The sequence below is a fragment of the Tamandua tetradactyla genome, chromosome 3, assembly GCF_023851605.1.
Source record: "Tamandua tetradactyla isolate mTamTet1 chromosome 3, mTamTet1.pri, whole genome shotgun sequence".
Lineage (NCBI taxonomy): Eukaryota > Metazoa > Chordata > Mammalia > Pilosa > Myrmecophagidae > Tamandua > Tamandua tetradactyla.
In genome coordinates, this window is record NC_135329.1 from 180,383,687 (window position 1) to 180,405,649 (window position 21,963).

At 36.8% G+C, this 21,963-nt stretch overlaps 1 protein-coding gene across 17 annotated transcripts in view; it reads left to right on the top strand.

Annotated features, from left to right (window-relative positions):
• Positions 1 to 21,963, top strand: part of PARD3B (par-3 family cell polarity regulator beta) — a 1,143,268-nt gene that overhangs the window by 588,079 nt on the left and 533,226 nt on the right. For all 17 annotated transcript variants that reach the window (XM_077154793.1, XM_077154795.1, XM_077154796.1 and 14 more), the window contains one exon: positions 21,758 to 21,846. In XM_077154793.1, the coding sequence (XP_077010908.1) occupies positions 21,758 to 21,846 (89 nt within the window). The remainder of the gene's footprint in view (positions 1 to 21,757; positions 21,847 to 21,963) is intronic.

Sequence of the window (21,963 nt, forward strand, 5' to 3'; positions counted from 1 at the left end):
TCATCTACACACTTTCATTGCTTAAATGTCTTGTCCTAGAGAATTCTTTCACTAACTCTACCCACTTGATGAATCTGGATAGGATTCAGGGATTGACAGATATGACATTCGGATTAAATTGTCACAGTCTAATATAAGCAGTTTGAAAAATGTGAATTAAAAAATCTGATTATAGTACATCTTTGCCATATACTTCTAGTTAGCTATTCTCTGGGGCTCAGGAGAGAGGGTGTTTATAAGCATTAGAGGCAGAAATCAGTCAATCCCCCAATAGCCAACAGATGAAATAATAGTCAGGAACATTAGAATTTTAGTGCCCACAGATTTAACATTTGAAATTCCATATACACTGCATGTAAACCAGTGGTCCATTTGTAAGTGCAGTGTGAATTACTCAGACTGGGAGATGTCTGTGCAAGAGTGACTTATTTGTCACGGAGTCTTCTGCAAAGATGACAGCATTTACTGACTGATTTTGAAGGGGTGGTTATCCCTACTCTGCTTCTCATCTTCTTGCAGGTTCAAAGTGAAGTTAGATATAGTTAGATATCTACTCAAGCTTTTTATCTTTAGTAGCCACCACCTGCCTTATTCAGATATTGCCCTTTGTAACAATCATTGCTTAAGGATGTGTCTGTGCAAACATTTATCATTTCCGTTCTATAAATTCTTATGATTCTGTCAAAGCTATGTGCTTGAATTAGCATATAAGCATGAGTTTTTCACTGGTGACGATAGTCAGGATTTCAGAGTTCTGGAGGCCCTGAAATGATATGCAAAGTTCTGTATGTGTATACGTTTCTATATCTTTTGGGAGAGGATCCATAACTGCCACTAGTAATATAAATGAGTAATACAAATGAATAAAAATATAAATGATCCAAAAAAAAATAAGAGACAGCAGTTAGGCCAAGGTCTTGCTGCACCCCCACCGTGAGCCATAGGGGTCTAAAGAGAGGAAGAGAAAAGAAATGCTGAAAAAGAGGTTCACAACAGGCTTTGCTGAGATGACTGAGCCTTACTTCCAGTCTTGTTCTGGGTGGAAGGTCCCAGCCATAGTTAATCATCCCTAATCTGGAAGTATTGGCGTGGCCAGGTTCTCTTCCCGACAAACTCAAGCTTCCAGGGACTGTGTAATTTATATGGCTTTAAATATTGCTTTGAATATATTTTATAAATAATGAAAACAATTTTAATTATAATATAATAAATTTAATATTTATTAAATAACAAGTCATTTGTTATTTAGTGCATATTAAATAAGTTTCTGCATATATGCAGAAAAACAACTAACCAGGTACAGATCAATGCATTCTATTTTCCTTTACTTCAATCCATAAACAAAGATGAGCTTTCAATTCTACTTTCTCTTTTCTGAGGCTTCCAGTAATTACAGTGTTGAATGCAAAGACAATGTCATATTCATCTTTGAATCCTCCCATAGAGTCTAGCACTCTGCACCCTCTAGGAGATTCATACTTGCTGAATCATTTTTTTCTACTGAAAGTTACCTAAGAACCTTTAAGGGAAAGGATTGCTTTATCCACTCTGGAGTGGAATATTTATCATATTTCAGGCCCAAGCTAGTTGACAGGTAATAGGGATACAAAGATGTCTGAAACCCTGTCCCCATTCCCCAGGGAGCTCACCTCCTGGCAAGGGAGACAGGCCTGAGAAGAAGCACTGTGTAGATGAGATCAGTGTCCCACAGGACTTGGGCATGCAGGAGGTATGCTGAGGATAGTGAGACTATGCAGAGAGCTCAGGGAGAAAGTGACCCAAACTGAGCTGGGTGTTCAAAGCCAGATATACATCAGTGTCCGAGACAACTCATAAGTAAATGTGTGAGCATCTGATACAATATGGGGACTAAATATATTTCAGTGTGACTGGTGTATATTGTGCCAGCCTTGGGTGGGGGTGGGGAGCAGCGAAAATAACACTTCACTTATGGATCTGCTTACCATATAACAGTCACATTTTTCAAAGTTTTACATGTATTATCTCATTCATACCAATTTATGGAGGAGGTACTTTCTGAAACCCCCTTTTGCAGATGAGAAAACTGTGGTACAATGATATTGAGCAATGTGCCCCAGGTCACAGTTAATTAAATAGTGGCACCCAGACTGCCAGACTGGATTGAGGTGGATGAGGAAAGCAGAGACCCCCATCCCCAATCCCGAGGCCACCAGGGCTGAACCAAGTAGGTAGGACTTTGTATGCCCATGTTTTACAAATGGAGTGTAGCTAATCTTCAGGGGACTTGTCAGTTTGTGCCAGGAGATGCACAAAGCCACAGGACAGCCATGGCACACCACCTCAAGAGTCAGTTTAACTTATGCTTTGGAAGGGGAAGCATATGATTTAAAACATTTTTACTGTAAAACATGCCTTAAGGTAGAATGGTTATTTATTTAAGGTAAAATATTAGCTAAAGAAAGATTGCCTGTTGGCGAGCTTCTCCCCTGCCTACTAGGAAAGAGTTCCTGCTCTCCATTACAGCAAGAGGTGGTTTACTGGAGAAGTTTGAGAAGCTATGACACAAGCAATGGCAGCCACTATAGCATTTTAAAGAGAAGGGAAAGATGACTGTGGTGGAGATTGGGTACACAGCCCAGTTCCCTGCCTCAGGACTGAAGGGCTTACTCCCTCAGTGGCTACAAGTGCTGCCAAGAAGAGGCCCCAAGTGGTGTCCCCCCCCCAGGAAACTGGCTGAAGAGTGTGGCCGTGCCTAAGGCCAGCGTCCCCTTTCTGAGGCAGCCCACTCCAATGACTTGTATGGAAAGAAGTGGGGGGCAGGCTATAAAGGCCCAGCCTCCTCACCCCAACTTGGGACTACCGAAACGGCCTTCCCAGCTCCAGAGCTCCCTGTGAAATCATCTGAAGCCTTCATTGCAACTGCGTGGTCGCTCAGCTCCTCCCGGTGCCGCTTTTGCATTTTTCTTCTTCCTTGCATAGGCATTCCCTAATACACTCCCTGTCTTCTGGTCTTTGTCTCAGTCCACCTCCCAGGGAGCCCAATCTGCAACAATGAGCTTGTGGTCACTGAGTGGCCTTCCAGAAGGTAGAATCCTTCTGGAAAGTGATAAGGACCTGAATTGAAGCCTGGATAGAAAGAGTAAGGAGTTGAGGGCACATTTGAGAGTGATTTGGGGGAGCAGAATCAGCAGGTCCTGGTCTCCAGTGCAAGCATAAGGAGGTCTCCAGTGCAAGCGTGGATGATAGTGACGGAGCCTGAAGCAGTAGATAGGATTTCAGGAGGCAGAAGAACCTGGGTGGAGTGAGGGCTGGAGGCAAGACTATCAAGTCAATTTTGATCAAATTTGATTATGGAGTGAATAAATAACCTGATTTTAGGCTGCTAGCAAAGTACCGGTGACACTCCGTCTGAGCCAGGTGAGACAGCACCAATGCCCTGCTCCCTTGATTCTGCCTTAACCCTCCACTCTAAACCCTGGCATGGTTGGGTCTACTATCCTTGTGACAACATGATTGAGATTTACAGTGAAATAATAAGCTCTGCTCAACTTTTATGGATTGCCTTTGCTAAGTATATTATAGTGTAGTTGGGTTCTAAACTTTATGGTTTGGGAAGTCAGTCACCTTACAGGAATTAATTCACTCAACAGATATTACTTGAGCATCTTCTCTAGGTCAAGCACTGGTCTCAGCTTTTGGGATACATCAGTGAACAAAACAGATGGAAACATTTCTCATGGGGCATTACATTCTGGTTATTGATGTCTAGTCATAGCTCAACCTATGAGATCTTTAATGAGGCATTGCTTTCCCACCTCCAGCGCTGTAGCAGTTTTAATGAGAAGATATTCGTGTTTAAACAGAAATGTATCACAGTTTCCTCATATTATCAGAATAGTTCTGATCTGGCTATAGCTACCCTGTGTTGTGCCTTTATGTCGTTACTTAAAAACAAACATACAAACAAAAATGTTTCATTTTTTCTGATCTCTATCCATGACTTCAACTGTTGTCCATAGTTCAGAACTCTCCCACTTCATTTAAAGATGTGTTTCCTTGTGCTGTTAGAACCCAAGACAGTGCAACTGACTCTGTATCACCTCACTTTTCTCTCCATACAGTAGCCTTTAGCTTTTCCTGCTGTCATTTTTTCTTCACATATGTCATGGTAGGATTGCCACATGTGTCATGGTAAGGATTGCTTCAGGTGCATCTGAGGTCTGAGAAAATCCTTTCCCAAATTGTTTATTTTCAGTAGGTGTTATAACATAAGCTAGTAAAATAGATTTTGAAACCTGAGGCTTCCAATAAAGGTGTCACAAAGTGAAATGTGAGAATGACAAAGTGCAAATTGATTGGGTGGAAAGAATTATGGAGGTCATAAGAGAGAAACAAATGCAGATGGAGGATGCTGAGGGGTGCTTTGGGATGGAAGAGGAAGGTAAAATGGGTACAGAATATAAGCTACAAGGAAGACTTTTTGAAAGTCTGTTAACTTACCTTATTCACCCACTAAGATGGGTAGTAAATTTGGTTCCCCATCTGAAGATTATAAAGAATTTCTCAAGATAGTCTTTTGGCTTCCTGAATTTTGAGAAGTTTTAAAAAGTGCATTCTTAAAGCACGTAAATCAGTGTGTATAACTTGTTTTGTTTACCCTGAAGCAACTGTGGAGCTATGTACTTTATCTGTGGATTGAAAATTTTCTGCAGCACATTTTTGCAGTGAAGACTTTCATAGTGAAGAGCAGCAGAGAAGTGTGCTTTTGCTGGCATGGGTGAAATTCATGTGCAAATGAAAAGCATTGCTTTAATAATCTGTCCTTTTATCTTTACTCTTTCCAAGCCAAACCTAGAATTTTTATAGCTTTGCATGAATTCATATGGTTCATTTACTTTAGTCAAATTTGGTTGAAATATATTTCAGCCAGCGAAATGAAAGTAGTTAAGGCTAAATTTTTCTTTTATAATTGCTGAATTACCCCCAACTTCTTCAAGACTTTATATTTACAAGCTTTAAACAATGATTTTGTAGTAATAAATGGGCCCCAGTGCCATCAAACTGTCTGTTTCGAGACACCCATATCCTAAATACTTGAGAATACGGTGTAGCTTAACTAGAGAGATTACATGAAAGAGAAGCAGATGTTGACAATACCTTTGATCATATTTTATGGCAGTAGCATGATCTGAAGCAGAACTTTGTAGGAGAATGCTGGGTTCTTCAATGCCTTTACCCATTTAGTAATTCACAGCATTATCTTGGTGTACTAAAGCATTGGGCTCAAGCAGTTTTGAAGTACTATGATATTGGAGAACTAGAGAAAAATGTGCTATAACTGGGTGGGATTAATGTTCTGATTATAAATGAAAGTGTGCTCATGAACATCTTTTATTTTTTGTTATCAGTCTTGTGTTTGAAAAAAAAATTCATTGTGTTTTCCACTTTTCTTTTTAGTGCTCTTTGAAATGTGTTAATTGAATATGAGTAAGAAACAGTGAACATTAAAATAGGGGTGGCAGAATCACCTTGTTGAACTTCTGAACTTACACAGTTCTGAAGATTTTAAAGTTGCTTTTCATTGAACTGTTTGTGAGGGAAACAGCATACCCACTGGAGATGGCCTTATGTTGAAAGGTTAACGGAGCAGATGACATGCTGATCTTCACATCAATAGTGGTTTTCATTTCCAATACCTGAATGAGGTCGATCAATGTGTCTGGTCCACATAGATCTCCTGTACAAAATGGAATATATGTCCTCCTTTATTATTCTTAATTTTAACAAAGCTGTGTTTTGACTGTCACATTTAGTCAAGTCGGCCTTATAAATTTCAACCCATTTATTTTCTTATAAGAAAACAACAAAGCAAACAAACAAAATTCATCAGGTAAAATGTATAAAGGGTCTGAAGCTTTTTTTCAAAATTTCATTTGTTCTCAACTGTTAATCAGAATGCTGGGAAATAGTAACAGTGAACTCTAATTCTGCTAATTATTAACAATGAAAAGCAATTATAGCCAATAAAATATCATAGAAAAAGAGCAAAAAGTATAGAGGGATGGTTTTAGTTTTACTTCAAGTACACTTTGCCTGATGCCATAGACCTTTTCCCCAATACCAATATAGAAATCAATATGTTAAAAAAAAAAAGGGTAAAACTGTATATCTGCTAAGGAAGTTCGCTTCTCAAATGAAGCTTACCAAGAAAGTATTTGTTCAAATGCATGTGCACCCCTTAATTTACCTGCTGGAGAATTTTTATATGCATATTTCTTCAAGTAGAGATTTATCTGATTATTACTTGGTGTAGCTTCACTAAGTATGGTAACATTTTAAACCTGGAGTGGACCATAGAAATCCTTTCACCCCTCCCACTCCGTTTTATAGTCCATGAAAGTGAGGGTCAGGATTTTAGGTGTCGGGTACCTGGCAAAGAAATGTCAGAACTTCTATTAGAACCTCAATCTCTTTTGTCTTAGGCCAGAGCTTAATTTTACTACATACCTTGGTTTTCCCTCTTTTTGAATTCACTTATTTTTTGCTGCTGTTTAAAGCTATTCAGCATCCCTTGGGCACAAGCCAGAGAAGAGAAGTTATAGCCACCCCTTAAATGGATTGTCTCAATAAGAGTTCCACCTGTGGAGTACAAATTCCCAATACAAGATCTCGGTGAAGACAGTCAGGTAGCAGAATGTCGATTTTTAATGTGTTTTGCAAAGGACAGAGTTATTTAAACTCATTCCAGTTTCACTCCATATGTATTTAGGTAACTTATCCCTGTGGCTTAGCATTGTGTGTTTGTATATGTGTATGTATATGTAAGTTCAGAAGTTCAACAAGGTGATTCTGCCACCTCTATTTTAATGTTTACTGTTTTTTATTCACATTCAATGCATGCAAAGGTTTTGAGCAATGTAGCTAGCCATTTGATATAAATACTTTTACTTGCTTCCAAGATTAGCTAGTTAGTACAGTATTTATGACATAATTTTTAAACTTTTTTTAAATTGTGAAATATAACCTATATACAAAAAAGCGATAAATTTCCAAGTATATTTTAATAAATAGTTATAGAATAGATTTTAAAGTTTGATATGGGTTACAGTTCCACAATTTTTTGTTTTTTCTTCTAGCTGCTCCAAGATACTAGAAATCAACAGAAATATCAATATAGTGCTTTAGCAGTCATACTCATTTTTTAGATCCTATCTTCTCTCTTATACTCCTCCTCTTTAAATAGCATATATACATAAAAACAATACATTTCAAAGTACATCGCAAAAGTTAGTTGTAGAACAGATTCTAGAGTTTAATATGGGTTACAATGTCATAATTTTAGGGTCTTATTTCTAGTTGCTATGAGGTACTGGGAGGCTAAAAGAAATATCAGTATAATGATTCAGCAATCATAATCATTTGTTAAACCTGATCTTCTCTGTATAACTCCACCATAACCTTTGCTCTTTCTCCCACTCTTTAGGGGTATTTGGGCTATGCCCATTCTAAGTTTTTCATGTTGGAAAGGACTGTTGATAATATGGGATAGGAGAATGAAACTAGTTGCTGTCTGGAAGGGCTGGTCCCTCTGCATTTCAGGTCTTGTCTGGTCCAGGGACCCATCTGGAGGTGGTAGGTTTTGGAGTGTTACTCTAGTGCATGGAACCTTTGTAGAATCTTAGATAATGCCTGAGGTATTTAGGATTGGCTGGAATGGTTTTGTTTGGGGTTTGGTAAGTTAGGATAGGTAGCAATGTCTAACTGAAGGTTGTATAAGAGTGACCTCCAGAGCAGCCTCTTGACTCTATTTGAACTCTCTCAGCCATTAATACCTTATTTGTTTCACTTCTTTTCCCCCTTTTGTTCAGGATGGTATTATTGATCCCATAGTGCCAGGGCCAGACTCATCCCTGGGAGTCGTCTCTCACACCACCAGGGAGACTTTCATCCCTGGATGTCATGTCCCACGTAGTAGGGAGGGCAATGATTTCACTTGCAGAGTTGGGCTTAGAGGAAGGAAGGCCACATCTGAGAAACAAAAGAGGTCCTCCAGAGGTGACTTAGGCATACTTACAGGCAGGCTACATACTTCTCCACTACATACATAAGCTTCACAAGAACAAGGCACAAGATCAATGGCTTGGCCTATTGATTTGGGTGTCCCTAATATGTGGCACACTATCCGGGGTTTCCCTGGTGGAAAAGTCCCTTGAGGGGACTTTTTGATTATCTGCTTAATATACTCTGGGATGTATCCAGGCTTTACATTGTTATACAGGATTAAGGGCTGTCATTCTTATTCTGGGCTCCCAGTATTTTAATTATTTAAATGATCTATCCAGACAGGTTGAGTTACATTATGTGTTACAGAAAACCTAGGTTCTGGACATAACAAAACTTTCTTCCTTTGATCTCAAAGAGTAGGTGCAGTTGTAAGATACATGCAAGTCTTCATTACTCCTGTATTCTGAATTACCTTAGTCTCAACCTGATTGGCTTCATTCTTATCTCTAAATACTAGGTGATACATACATAAAACAGCCCCTCATAATCCAATAACAATTACCACTCCAGACTAAATGTGACTGCTGTAGAGCTTAAAAATCTAGGTATTTGCGACATAATTAAAAAAAATTAAAACTGCAATTATTAGAATACAATCTTAAGAATAATGAAATGCTTGATAATTTTTCATAAAAAACATTTTCTTTAATGTTTCATAATATATCTTTTCCTCACTCAGTTCACCTAAAATCAATAACTAAAAAAGATTATAAAATAAATATATTCAACATGCCTGCATTCAAACCTAAATCATAGGGAATATGGGTTCTTTGTAACTTTGGTTCTTTCTAACCCTCAGTTTTACCTTGAACAAGACATAAATCTTTTTGCCCTTGAATCTGACCATGTATAAAATTGGCATAGGAATGCCAAGAAATTGTCTAGGATTGTTATAAGTATACATTGAATTGTACATGAAATGTTTTGAAGCCTTTGAAAGGAAAATAAGGATGATACTATGGTTATTGATACTGCTGTGAAAGAAGGATCCAGAAAACAAATAATAACATCGACATTCATTAGGTCAGCAGGTGTTTACCATAATGTAATAGTGAGAGCATTGAATAAAGAATCAGAAATTCTGCTGTGAAATTCTGAGGTTAAAAGGAGTAGTCAACCCTCTGGGTCTGTTCCCTTCACTCTATAATGAGTGGACCAGGCTAGCTGATGGGCACCAGTCTTCCCAGGGCTTAATTTTCCTGTTAAGGCTCAGCTATGCCCTACTTACTATAAAGGGGTGTTTTTCATAGAGTGATTTCTAGATTAGCAGCATTTGGGAACTTGTTAGAAACTCGAACTCTTAAGCCACACCCTAGACCTACAAAATTTGGGAGTGGGGCACAGTGATTTGTGATTTTTCAAGGCTTCAGGTGATTCTAGTCCACGCTTAGATTCGAGATTCAATACCATAATAAGTAAAACTGAATCAAATGCTGTTTTTATTCTCAAGCAGCCTGTAATTTTTAAACCTTTAGTTGTCCTCCTTGTTTCTAGGTACATGGATACATAATCAAATGGCATATATATATATATATAAAGTATTTTACTAACATATATAAGTGTATTACTAATATATAATATATAAATTTTATATGAACTATTTCATTTACATATATCTTTTATATTATGGGCATGTTAAGTTGGTCAGACTGAAAAGCTTTAGGAATGGTATGTTTTGGTTTGTTAAAGCTGATGGAATGCAATACACCAGAAATGGAATGACTTGTTTTTTTTTACTTTTTTTATTGTATAATATAATGTATACAAAGCAAAGAAATAAAAAAGCAATAGTTTTCAAAGCACTTTTCAACAAATGGTTACAGAACAGATCCCAGAGTTTGTCATGGGCTATCACACTATCCTCTCATATTTTTCCTTTTAGCTGCTCCAGAATATAGGAGGCTAGATGGCTTAAATATTTTTTTTTTATGATCACAATCACCTTTTTTCCCTTCTTTTTCTGTGAAAAATAACATATATGCAAAAAAGCTATAAATTTCAAAGCATAGCACCACAATTAGTTGTAGAATGTATTTGTTCTACTTATGTTTGACATGGGTTACAATTCCACAATTTTAGGTTTTTACTTCTAGCTGCTTGTGGTAGTTAGATTCAGTTGTCAAATGGCCAAGTGAAGGCACCTGGTTCTGTTGCTGTGGCCATGAGCCAATGGTACGTGAACCTCATCTGTTGCTGATTACATCTGCAGTCAGCTAGGAGGCATACCTGCTGCAATGAATGATGTTTGACTTAATTGGCTGGTACTTAAATGAGAGAGGACCATGTAGCACAGCCCAAGCAGCTCAGCATACCTCATCTCAGCACTAGCTCAGCCCAGGCCTTTGGAGATACAGAAAGGAATCACTCCAGGGAAAGTTGTTGGAACCCAGAGGCCTGGGGAGAAGGTCAGCAGAGATCACCCTTTGCCTTCCCACATAAGGAAGAACCTCAGTTGAAAGTTAGCTGCCTTTACTCTGAAGAACTAACGAAATAAATCCCCTTTTATTAAAAGCCAATCTGTCTCTGGTGTGTTGCATTCTGGCAGCTAGCAAACTAGAACACTGCTCTAATATATTGGAGACTAAAAGAGATACCAATTTAATGATACAGCATTCATATTTATTTGTTAAGTCCTATCTTCTATGTATGATTCCACCATCACCTTTGATCTTTCTATGCCTCTCTTTGGGGTTGTTGGGGCTATGGCAGTTCTAAATTTTTCATATTGGAAGGGTCTCTCACTAATATGGGGTAGAGAGATGGAACTATCTGATGTTATGGAGAGGCTGGGCTAGATTTCTGGACCAGGGACCCATCTGGAGCTTGTAGGTTTCCGGAAAGTTACTCTAGTGCCTGAAACCCTTGTGGAATCTTATATATTGCCCTAGGTGTTCTTTAGGATTCGCTGGAATGGTCCTGGTTGGGGATTGGCAAGTATTCTAGTTTGCTAGCTGCCAGAATGTGATACCAGAAACGGAATGGTTTTTAAAAAGGGGAATTTAATAAGTTGCTAGTTTAAAGCTCTAAGGCTTAGAAAACATCCCAATTAAAGCAAGTCGGTAGAAATGTTCAGTCTAAGGCATCCAGGAAATGATACCTTGATTCACAAAGGCCAATGAAGTTAAGGGTTTCTCTTTCAGGTGGAAAGGCGCGTGGCAAACACACTTAAGTTTTTCTCTCATCTGGAAAGGCACATGGTGAACATGATATCATCTGCTAGATTTCTCTCCTGGCTTCCTGTTTCATGAAGCTCTCCAGGAGGCATTTTCCTTCCCCATCTCCAAAGGTCACTGGCTGGTGGACTCTCTGCTTCTCATGGCTATGTCATTCTGCTCTCTCAGAATCTCCTGCTTTCTTCAAAATGTTTCCTCTTTTATAGGATTTCGGTAAACTAATAAAGACCCACCTAAAATGTGTGGAGACACATGTCCACCTAATCCAGTTTAGCAACCACTCTTGATTGAGTCACATCTCCAGGGAGATGATCTAATTAAAATTTCAAACGTACAATACCAAATAGGGATTAGAAAAAATGGCTGTTTTTACAAAATAGGATTCAGATTAAACATGGTTTTTCTCGGGTACATAAACCTTTTCAAACTGGCACAACAGGTTATGTAAGTAGCAAGGTCTACCAGAACTTTGCATAAGAGCAACCTCCAGAGTAGCCTCTCGACTCTATTTGAACTCTCTCTGCCACTGATATTTTATTAATTACACTTCTTTCCCCCTTTTTGACAGGATGTAATTGTTGATCGAAATGGAGTGGCTTTTTAAAAGGGAATTTATTAGGTTGCAAGTTTACAGTACTAAGGCTATATAAAATTTTCAAACTAAGGCATCCATGGAAAGATACCTTCATTCAAGAAAGATTGATGTGTCCAAAACACCTCTGATAGCTGGGAAGACATGTGGCTGGTGTCTTCTGGGGTCTTTGGCTCCTGGTTTCAAACAGCTTTCCTGGGGGTAGTTTTCCTGCATCTCCATATGTCTGGGTCTCCTGTGCATCTACACTGTCAGAACTCCAAGCATCTAAACTACCTCCATAATGTTCTCCCTTTTAAAGGACTCCAGTAAACTAATCAAGACTCACCTTGACTGGGTGGAGTCACATCTCCATCCAATCAAAATGTCACACACACAATCGGTTGGGTCAGTCCCCATGGAAATGATCCAATCAAAGGTTTCCACTCTAAACCATAGGTCCACAAGATTGGGTCAGGATTAAAACATGGCTTTTCTGGGGCGCATGATAGTTTCAAATTAGCACAATATCCATGAAGCCAAGTGAGATTTTACCATACCCAAGGCATGAAGAGTATATATTAGGTCAAGCTTGATTAACAGTGTTTGATTACCGAAATGAGTGTTAATTTCATATGTGTGCTTATCAAATAGTTTGTTTTTACTTTAGCACAGACATTCCTGATCTAAAAAATAAAAACAAATACTCTGAAATTATGCCCAGAATTTTAATTTTAAAATTTACATTTTGTTTATGTATGAGGGCCAGGCACGCAACCTGATGTTCAAGTCTTCTCTGTATAATTTTTCGTTTACTCTCATTCTAAAATTCATGTGCGATTTCAGGAGAAGCTTGTAGTTGACTTTTCAGAATGCAAATCTTGTTCTGAAATGCACCTCAGCGTTTGAAACAGAACTCAAGTGCAGTTAAAATTTTATGGGCAAGTATGTTCCAAATGTGGTTAAAACCATTGAGGGGGAAAGATATGAAAAGCCATACATTATCCCCTATAAGTCAAAAGGAGACAGTTCGAAAGATGGGGCATCTATTTTAGTTCTTATCTGAGAAATAAAACACAATGCTGTAAAACGTTTTTTAATTTTCTTGTGTAGCTGTGGTTGACTAGGGAAAAGCAATGACAGTTTGGGCAGCCTTTTCTTCCAAATAAAAATTGAGTGCTAAGTTTCTTTGGAGATGTCTAACTTTATGATTCACCATAATGAGTACATATTCCTGTGTGACATCAGTGACATACTAGCTGAGAAATATGAACTGATAACCTGATGCCACACCATGATCACCCCTGGAGAAGTCTGGGGGTGTTTGTGTCTGGTGCTTTTCCCTCCCCGTGCAGCCTGCAAGCCCTTGCAGTTGTTAGCTCTAGTGCTAACTAAATGTAAACACCTTTACTTTCCAGCTGCTGCTAATTGGTTTGGGAATATTTATGTAAGCGTTGATTTTAAAGCTAAAAATAGTGTGGTGATGTTTAAATCCAACTCATTCTGGCTGTCAGAAATGCTCCTGTGATCCTGAAAGTGTTGCTAAAAATGTTCACTTTTTAAAAATTGTAGTAATTAAACTTGTCTGTTGTGCAAGCCATGTATGATCATTCCCTACTCTGATAAAAGAGGTAAAGAACAAGTTTCTAAAAGGTCTCTGCCCAGTTGGCAAGACATTGCTTCCTGCAGAACTTTATTACAGAAAGAAGAATCATAATGTAGGCAAATTAGAGAGACAAATTTCAAAATAGCTTTATAGCTTTATATTCTATGTCGTTGCTCATATACCTGTATTTTAAATTAACCTTAAAAATAGCAATCCTAAATATTTTACTAAAAAGATTTAAATACAGGTTCCAAAACCACCGTGTTTTCTAGAGACAAGTTTGAAGATTTGAAGCCACATAATTACTATTTCTCAAACCCAAAGTTGAAGAAATAATGGTGTTTGTTCAATGTCAGTTTTTCATACCTCTAGTTCTTCTTAATCAAGATTATTTTCCCCAATTACTTCCAAACTTAAAAAGCATGATTTTGCAGATTTTTTCTCAGTTATTTTAATAAGCTATGAGAAAAAATATCATTTCATTTTTAATATGTGTGATTTCGTAACTCTGTTTCATCATATTATTCAGTGAAATAAAAGCCTAAGTACTCCTAAATTATCATGTATCATTTATTTTATAATTTTTGGAAATTGATTTTTTTTCCACCCAGTTGAGAAATAAACTGCCTCCGTTCATAAGATTCAAGGCACTGCACTTCTGCGGCGTTAATGGAAGTTCACTTGGAATTGGCTTTGTGTCTTTGTAGGATGTCCTAAGCATTTGTCTGTCTGCCCCATCTCTGGAGAAATCAAAGAATTCTGCTGTCTTAGTATATAGAAAAGATTTTAGTCAATGACAAATAACATCCATTAGTTGATACTATAAACTGTAGTTACTCCCCTTTTTAAGAGTTGTGGCAAGACAGAGTTTTTGGTGCTACATTTTAAGTAATGCAGTACTTGTCTTAGAACATTTAAGTCTGTGAATGTATAAACTTTTTTTAAGTCTGTATTAAAATATGTGGTCAGCTAAAATATTGTGGTCAGCCCAGAATAACCCCTGTGCAGACTATTACATAGCAACTGACCCAATATTGCTCTCAAATTGGAATTGATATTCCCATAAATAAACATATTAAGTATTTTGTTGATATAAATAGAATCTTTACTTACAATCTAACTAGAACTAGAAGAAAAATTCTTTTTAACCTTGCAAAATGTTGATCTGAACTAGAAAGAATGTTATTCTCCTGCTTTGGCAAAGAGATAAATAAGAAATCTCCTTTTGATTAGAAAGCAGAGGTGTAATCATTGAAACTTTAGAGCGAATATCCTGTTTTTTGTTGTGCTTCTTTGTTTTGACATCTTGAAGATTTCTATATCTATGCAGAATTACAAAGTCATATATAAATTATTTATTTTAATTACCACTTATATTTGTGCATATATGACTCCTATGCTAGTTTGAAAGTGTTGTATACCCCAGAAGAGCCATGTCTTTTAATCCTGATTCAATATTGTAGGGTAGAAACCTTTTGATTAGATTATCTCCATAGATCTGTGACACTCCCAATTGGGAGTGTGACCTTTTGATTAAATGGAGATGTGATTCCGCTCCTTCAGGGTGAGTCTTGATTAGTTTTCTGGAGTACTTTAGAAGAGGAAATATTTTGGAGAAAACTCAGAGCAGATGCAAATGCTTGGAGGATAGTTTCTTTAGAGCAGACAGAGCCAACATGAGATGTTTGGAGACACAGGGCCCAGCAGACATCATGTGTCTTCTCATGAGATGCTAAGCAAGCCAGAACACAAGAGTTGTGTCCCAGAGGAGCTAAGTGAAAGACCACAGATGCCAAGTGCGGAACCCCCACCGGAAACAGAGGCTGAAAGCAATGGATCCCGGGAGCAAAGGCCCAGCAGATGCCAGCCATGTGCCTTCCCAGCTGTCAAGGATGATCTAGACAGAATCAGCCTTTCTTGAGTAAAGATAACTTCTTAGTGGTGCTTCAGTGTGGATGTTTTCTTGGCCTTAGAACTGTTTGTAACTTATTAAATTCTTTTCTTAAAAGCTGTTCCATTTCTGGTGTATTGCTTTCCAGCAGCATTAGCAGACAAGTACAGCTTCCTTACCACATTCATTATTAGCATGGATAAGAAAGAAATAACTACATGTTAGATTTTGTCATAGAAATGTATGCATTTGAAAAATATGATTGTGTTGGACTATATGGAAAAATATCCGAAGTCTTCAATTATTATCTAATATTGTAATGTTCAAGCTTTGGTTATCAATGAATTTTTCCCCAAAAAGAAATCTTACACAGCTTTCTTAGGATATATAAAATGATAAAAGTAAAGTGACTCTACTTAAAATAGAGTTGGAACTGAGGCAAGGCTTGTAAATCTGACTCACAGAGCTGGATTCCAGTCTTTTTTTTCCCCTATGTTCACTCACATCTTCTTTCCATCTGAGGCATCTCTTCTGTTAGTACATATTGATGATCTAAAAATAAGTCAGTGCATTCTCTAATAGCCTCCACTGTTAACTGTGGATCCTAGCCTCCTTCCATTCAATGTGGACCAGATTTGATAGTTTGCTGTTAATCAGCAGGATATGGAAAATGTTATACTCTGTGGCTTTTAAGGCTAGATGATAAAAAAGTGACTTTCGCTTGTCTCTCTCATTTTCTAATTGCTCACTCTGGGTCAATCCAAAGGCTTGTAGGGTATAAGCATGCAACATATGCTACCATATCATGAGGACACTCAAATAGTCCTACAATACACCCCTATGAAAAATAAATAATGTTTGCCACTAAAAGCCAGCATCAACCTACCAACCATGGAAAAAAAAAAAAAACACATTCAGAAGCAAAATTTCCAGAGAAGTATTTCTAGAATGATGAAATAAGAACCACTAAACCTTTGTTTTTCTACATAAGCCACAAGAATAATGGTGAAAATTGTCAAAATCAATTTTTTTAGAACTTTGGAATTAATGAAACTATTGCACCAACGGAAGTAGTAGATAATTTTTTTAAACTTTTTTTATTGTATAATATAACATATATACAAAGCAAAGAAAGAAAAAAGAAATAATTTTCAAAGCATTCTTCAACAAGTAGTTATAGGACAGATCCCAGAGTTTGTCATGGACTACCATACCATCATCTTGGATTTTTCCTTCTAGCTGCTTCAGAACATTGGAGACTAGAAGGGATAATTTTTTTTTTCTTATCATCACAATCGACTTTTTTTTTTCTTTTTTGTGAAAAATAACATATATACAAAAAACGCAATAAATTTCAAAGCACAGTACAGCAATTAGTTGTAGAACGGATTTCAGAGATTGAAATGGGTTAGTTCCCCTATTTTAAGTTTTTACTTCTAGCTGCTCTAAGTTACTGAAAACTAAAAGAAATATCAGTATAATGATTCAGCAGTCATTGAAATAGCAATATAATGATTCAAAATATAATTTAACCAAAATCAGTTGATATTTGTTAAACCGCACTTCTCTGTATAATTCCACCATCACCTTTGATCTTTCTGCCATTCTTTAGAGATATTTGGGCTAAGCCAATTCTAACTTTTTCATGTTGGAAGGGGTTGTCAGTCATATGGAGTAGGGAGATGAAACTAGCTGACATTCTGGACAGGCTAGCCCCTCTAGGTTTCAGGATTTATCTGGTCCAGGGACCCAGCTGGAGGTTGTAGGTTTCTGGAAAGTTACCCTGGTGCATTGTAGAATCTTATATATTGCCCCAGGTGTTCTTTAGGATTGGATGGGATGGTTTTAGTTGAGTTTTGGCAAGTTATGATAGGTACCAATGTCTAACTGAAGCATAAGAGTGACCTCCATCATAGCATCTTGACTCTATTTGAGCTTTCTCAGCCACTGATACTTTATTAGTTACACTTCTTTTCCCCCATTTTGGTCAGGATGGCATTGTTGATGTCATAGTGCCAGAGCCAAACTCATCCCTGAGAGTCATCTCCCATGCTGCCAGGGAGACTTTTACCCCTGAATGTCATGTCCCACATAGTGGGGAGGGCAATGATTTCACTTGCAGAGTTGGGCTTAGAAAGAGTAAGGCCACATCTGAACAACTAAAGAGGTCCTGTATGAGTAACTCTTAGGCATACCTATAAGTAGGCTAAGTTTCTCCACTACATACATGAGAGCAAACCTCAAGATCAAGGGCTTGGCCTATTGATTTGAGTGTCCCTAGTGTTTGATACAGTATCAGGGTTTTCCCTGGTGGTAAAGTTTAAATAGTTCCATAATTTTTGTCCCATCCCTCAAGGAAGTTTGCCAATACTTTTTGATTATCTGCTTAATATATTCTAGAATGTATCCAGGCATTATATTAAGCTACACAGGATTAAAGGCTCTCATTCTTATTCTGGGCTCCCTGTGTTTCGAGTAGCATATAATTTTAAAACTGCTTAATTTTTATAAGAACTTAACAATATTTTGCTTCCTTAATCCTCCTAAGCCCAGCAGCCTTGCAACTTATGGTTGTTGTGAAAACCAGCAGTCAAGCAGCCAATGGAGGGGATGGAAGGGGTGTGGAGTTGTTCACAAAGCCCTATCACAGAGAATTTTCACTATTTGACTTGTCTGACAATGCCTTGATTTAAAAGACAAATGAGCAAAGCAAAAATTATAAAACCATATAGTGGGGTTTACAATGTATAATGATATAATTTGTGTGATGATAACACAAAGGCAGGGAAAAGAAACATAGCAATATTTGAGCAAAGTTTTAGTGTGCAATTGAAATTGGTATTAATCAGAACTAGATTCTTTTAAATTAAGACATTAATTGTAAGTTCCAGGGCAACAATTATGAAAAGAGCTAAGAAAAAAAAGTGTAAAGGAAACTAGGGAACTGAAATAGGATACTAGGAGATATACATTAATCATTATATTTAATTTAAAAACAGGCAGTAAAGGAGGGTTAAAGGAACAAAATAGGCAAAAATAATCACATTAAATATAAATGGACTAAAACTTGAATCAAAAGGCAGAGATTGAGAGACAAGATTTTTTTTAGAAAGCGTGATGTAACTCCATGCTGTTTTCAATAGATGCACATTAGATTCAAAAGATGAAAAAAATATGTATCATGCAATCAGTAACTGAAAGAGGCCTGAAGTATCTATTCTAATATCTTGACACAATAGATTTGAAGACAAAAATTGTTAGTGTAGATAAGGAAAGGACATTTTATAATAATAAAAGGGCCAGTTCATCAGGAAGATAAAACAATTATAAATGCATAAGTAACTAATAACAGAGCCCTAAAATAACACAGAACAAAAAGAGTCTCAATTAAAAGGAGAAATAGATAATTCAACAGTAATAGTGGATAATAATGAAAAGAATGACTTGGCAGAAGATCAGCAATTGGAGGGGATCAACAATGAACTGTGCTATAAATGAACTATGCCTAAAAGACATCTATATAATACTCTACCCAACAACAGCAGAATTTCCATTCTACTCAAGGGCACATGGAACATTCTCTAGATAGATCATAAAACCCCAATGAATTTAACAGCATCAAAATCATACCAAGTTTTTCTTCAACCACAATGGATTGAAATAAAAAATCAAGAATAGAAGGAAATCTGAGAAATTCACGAGTGTGTGAAAATTAAACAACATACTCTTAAATAATCAATGGATAAAGAAGAAATAAAAAGATAAATTAGAAAATAATTTCAGGTGAATTAAAAGTAAACAAATGCCAGTGAACTTTCACTATTTGACTTTCTTTGAAAGATCAACAAAATTGATAAACCTATAGTTTAACTAACCAACAAAAAAAGAGAAGACTGAAATTACAAAATCAGGAATGGAAGAAGATATACCACTCCCAGCCTTACAGAAATAAAAAGGATTATAAGAGAATACTATGAACAGTTGTGTGGGAATAAATTGCCTACATGTAATGGATATATTTATCGAAAAGCACAGTTACCCCAATGTCTAAATAAGACATAGACAACCTGAATGCATATAACAAGACATTGAATTTGTAATTAAAAAAAGAAACTTCCCCCCAAATCCTAGCCCACATAATGCTGCTGGTGAATTCTGTCAGATGTTTAAAGAAACAGCAGCATTTACTCACAAAAATCTTCCAAAAAGTAAATCAGGGAAACACTTCCCAATTCATCCTTTGAGGTCAGAATCATTCTAATATGAAAACCAGGTGAAGAAATTGTTAAAAGAAGAAAATGGTAGATGAATATCCTTTATGGATATTGAGCAAATATCCTCAATAGCATACTAGCATACTGAACCCAACAACATATAAAATGGATTGTAAAAAATAAATAAAAATAAATAAATTAATAATAATAAAAAAACAAAAAGGATTGTGCACTGTCACAGAGTGGGATTTATCCTAGGAATATAAATTTGTTTAACATATTTAAAACAAACCAATGTAATATATCATATTAGTAGAATATGGGATAAAAACCCCATGATCATTTCAGTAACTGCAGAAAAAGCAATTAACAAATTATAGCACATTTTCAGAATAAAAATACCTAGCAGATGGGAGGGAATGTCATCATCCTGGAAAAAAAAAAACATTTAGGAAAAATCCACAGGTAACATCTTACTCAATGGTGAAAGACTAAAAATTTTCTGTCTTATCAGGTATAAGGTAAAGATACCCATTCTCAACTCTGTGTCTTCTAGTCAGTGTTGCTCTGATGATTCTAGCCTGGGCAATTAGGCAAGAAAAATAATTAATGGCACCCAGGTTGGAAACGAAGAAGTGAAACTATCTCTCCTCAGAGGTGATGTAATCTTGTATATTGAAAATCCTGAGGAGTTCACACGCAAAAATTATTAGAACTAATAAATTTGTACAAGAGGGTTGCAGGGTACAAAATCAATATACAAAACTCACTTGCAATGAATAATCCAAAAATGAAATTTAAAAAACTCCATTTGCAATAACAGCAAAAGATAGCCTAAGTGGAGTCATCAAATGCCTTGACTTGTGACTGTCATGAATTAGATGTTTTGTTAAATTGCTGACCTCAGTATTTTTATAACCCAACCCTGTCACCTGTTCTCTGTAATTGTCTGCTAAGGCCTTCACATCACTGTGAGTGTTCAAAAGCTTAACCAAACATCATCTTTTAAGACTTGGTGTCTGAAACAATGAAATGCTCTTTAACCTTATAGAGTATCTTCCCTCTCCTTATCCCTGTGCAGAGGAAGAAAACAAACAAGCACAATCTAATGTAAACCGAGTCCTCCACTAAACCCCAGATGGAATGTTGCTTCCCGATCTGAGTGAAATACATTATTTTTGTTTGTTTGTTTGTTTTACTTGATACATTATGACAAAATTCTTTAGTTCCTCCTAAATCTTGTTTTCTTCAAGAGGTTAGCCTAATTTCTTGATGCTGAATCTCTTAAGCTCAAATACTGTTTTACATTTTTTGTTTACATTGTGTTTTCAGGTCAACACTGACCTTTTTGTCAGTGTAATAGTTGATGTTTTCTTTCATGCTGAGGTTTGTTCTTACACTGCAAACACAATCCATGACTAAGACTATTTGTCCATCTAGTGGTGTGGCTTTCCTTCTGACAAGTGATATTTATGCAGAATTATTCTGTTAAATTACAATTTCAAATCCTAACAGAGAGCTAATGCCTTACATATGCAAGAAACTAAATCAGATTTGCTTTCCAGTATCTATCTTGTGTGCTATTCTGAATTACATCCAATGCAACTTTGCCACTGCCCTGGAAATGCAGAACCTTTCTGATCTTCCTCCCTTTTTGTTGTGGAAGAGGGTCTACCTTTTTAGAACTTAACATTTAATTTTAATGTCTCTGAGATAGAGATCATCTTTGAAATCAAAGTCTCATGGCAAAGTAATGACTTCAGATTTCTTCTTTCAGTGTTATCCCTATTAGAATTTTGACGGACGTGACCTTGCAGGCAACATTTCCCCGAGGGCTTTTCTCCCCTTATATTTGTGTCGGAGTAGGGTGTGAGCAAATGCAGTCCGTTAGAGCTAATACAGCACCACCTGTCAATAACATCTTCTCTTGGTACTTCTTTTCCTTGCTAGTTTAAAATGCTCAGTACCAAAAGACTATGGTTGAGTAGCAGGAAGTTAAATGGTGTATTCCAGAGCTCTTAATTGCACTGCCTTTGTGTAAGTTGCCCACTTGAGAATTTCAGAAACTAAATGGGAGAGAAAAGAACATTGAAAGGACTGAAAATATTAACTCTTGTTTCCAGTCTTCAGAGAAATAGGAGCATACTTTAAATATCCAGAGTAAAACCATTTACTCTCTACTGCTGAGACATTTCATTCAAATTTTCAATTTTATATGCATAGCATCCACATGCTTATAGGTTTGTATCATTACAGGATTCCTTACAAAGTTTGGAAGATGGAGAAGTTATGAATGATGTACAGACAGAGCTACTGCTATCACCAAAAACTAAGGATGCATTGAGGTATTTTTTTTTGTGAATAAGAATATTTATTTCAGTTTGATGTTTGCTTCTTTAATAGTTTATGGTTGTTTTTATTTTATAGGAAACATCAAGAGAAGTAGATGGGGGCAGGGGGAG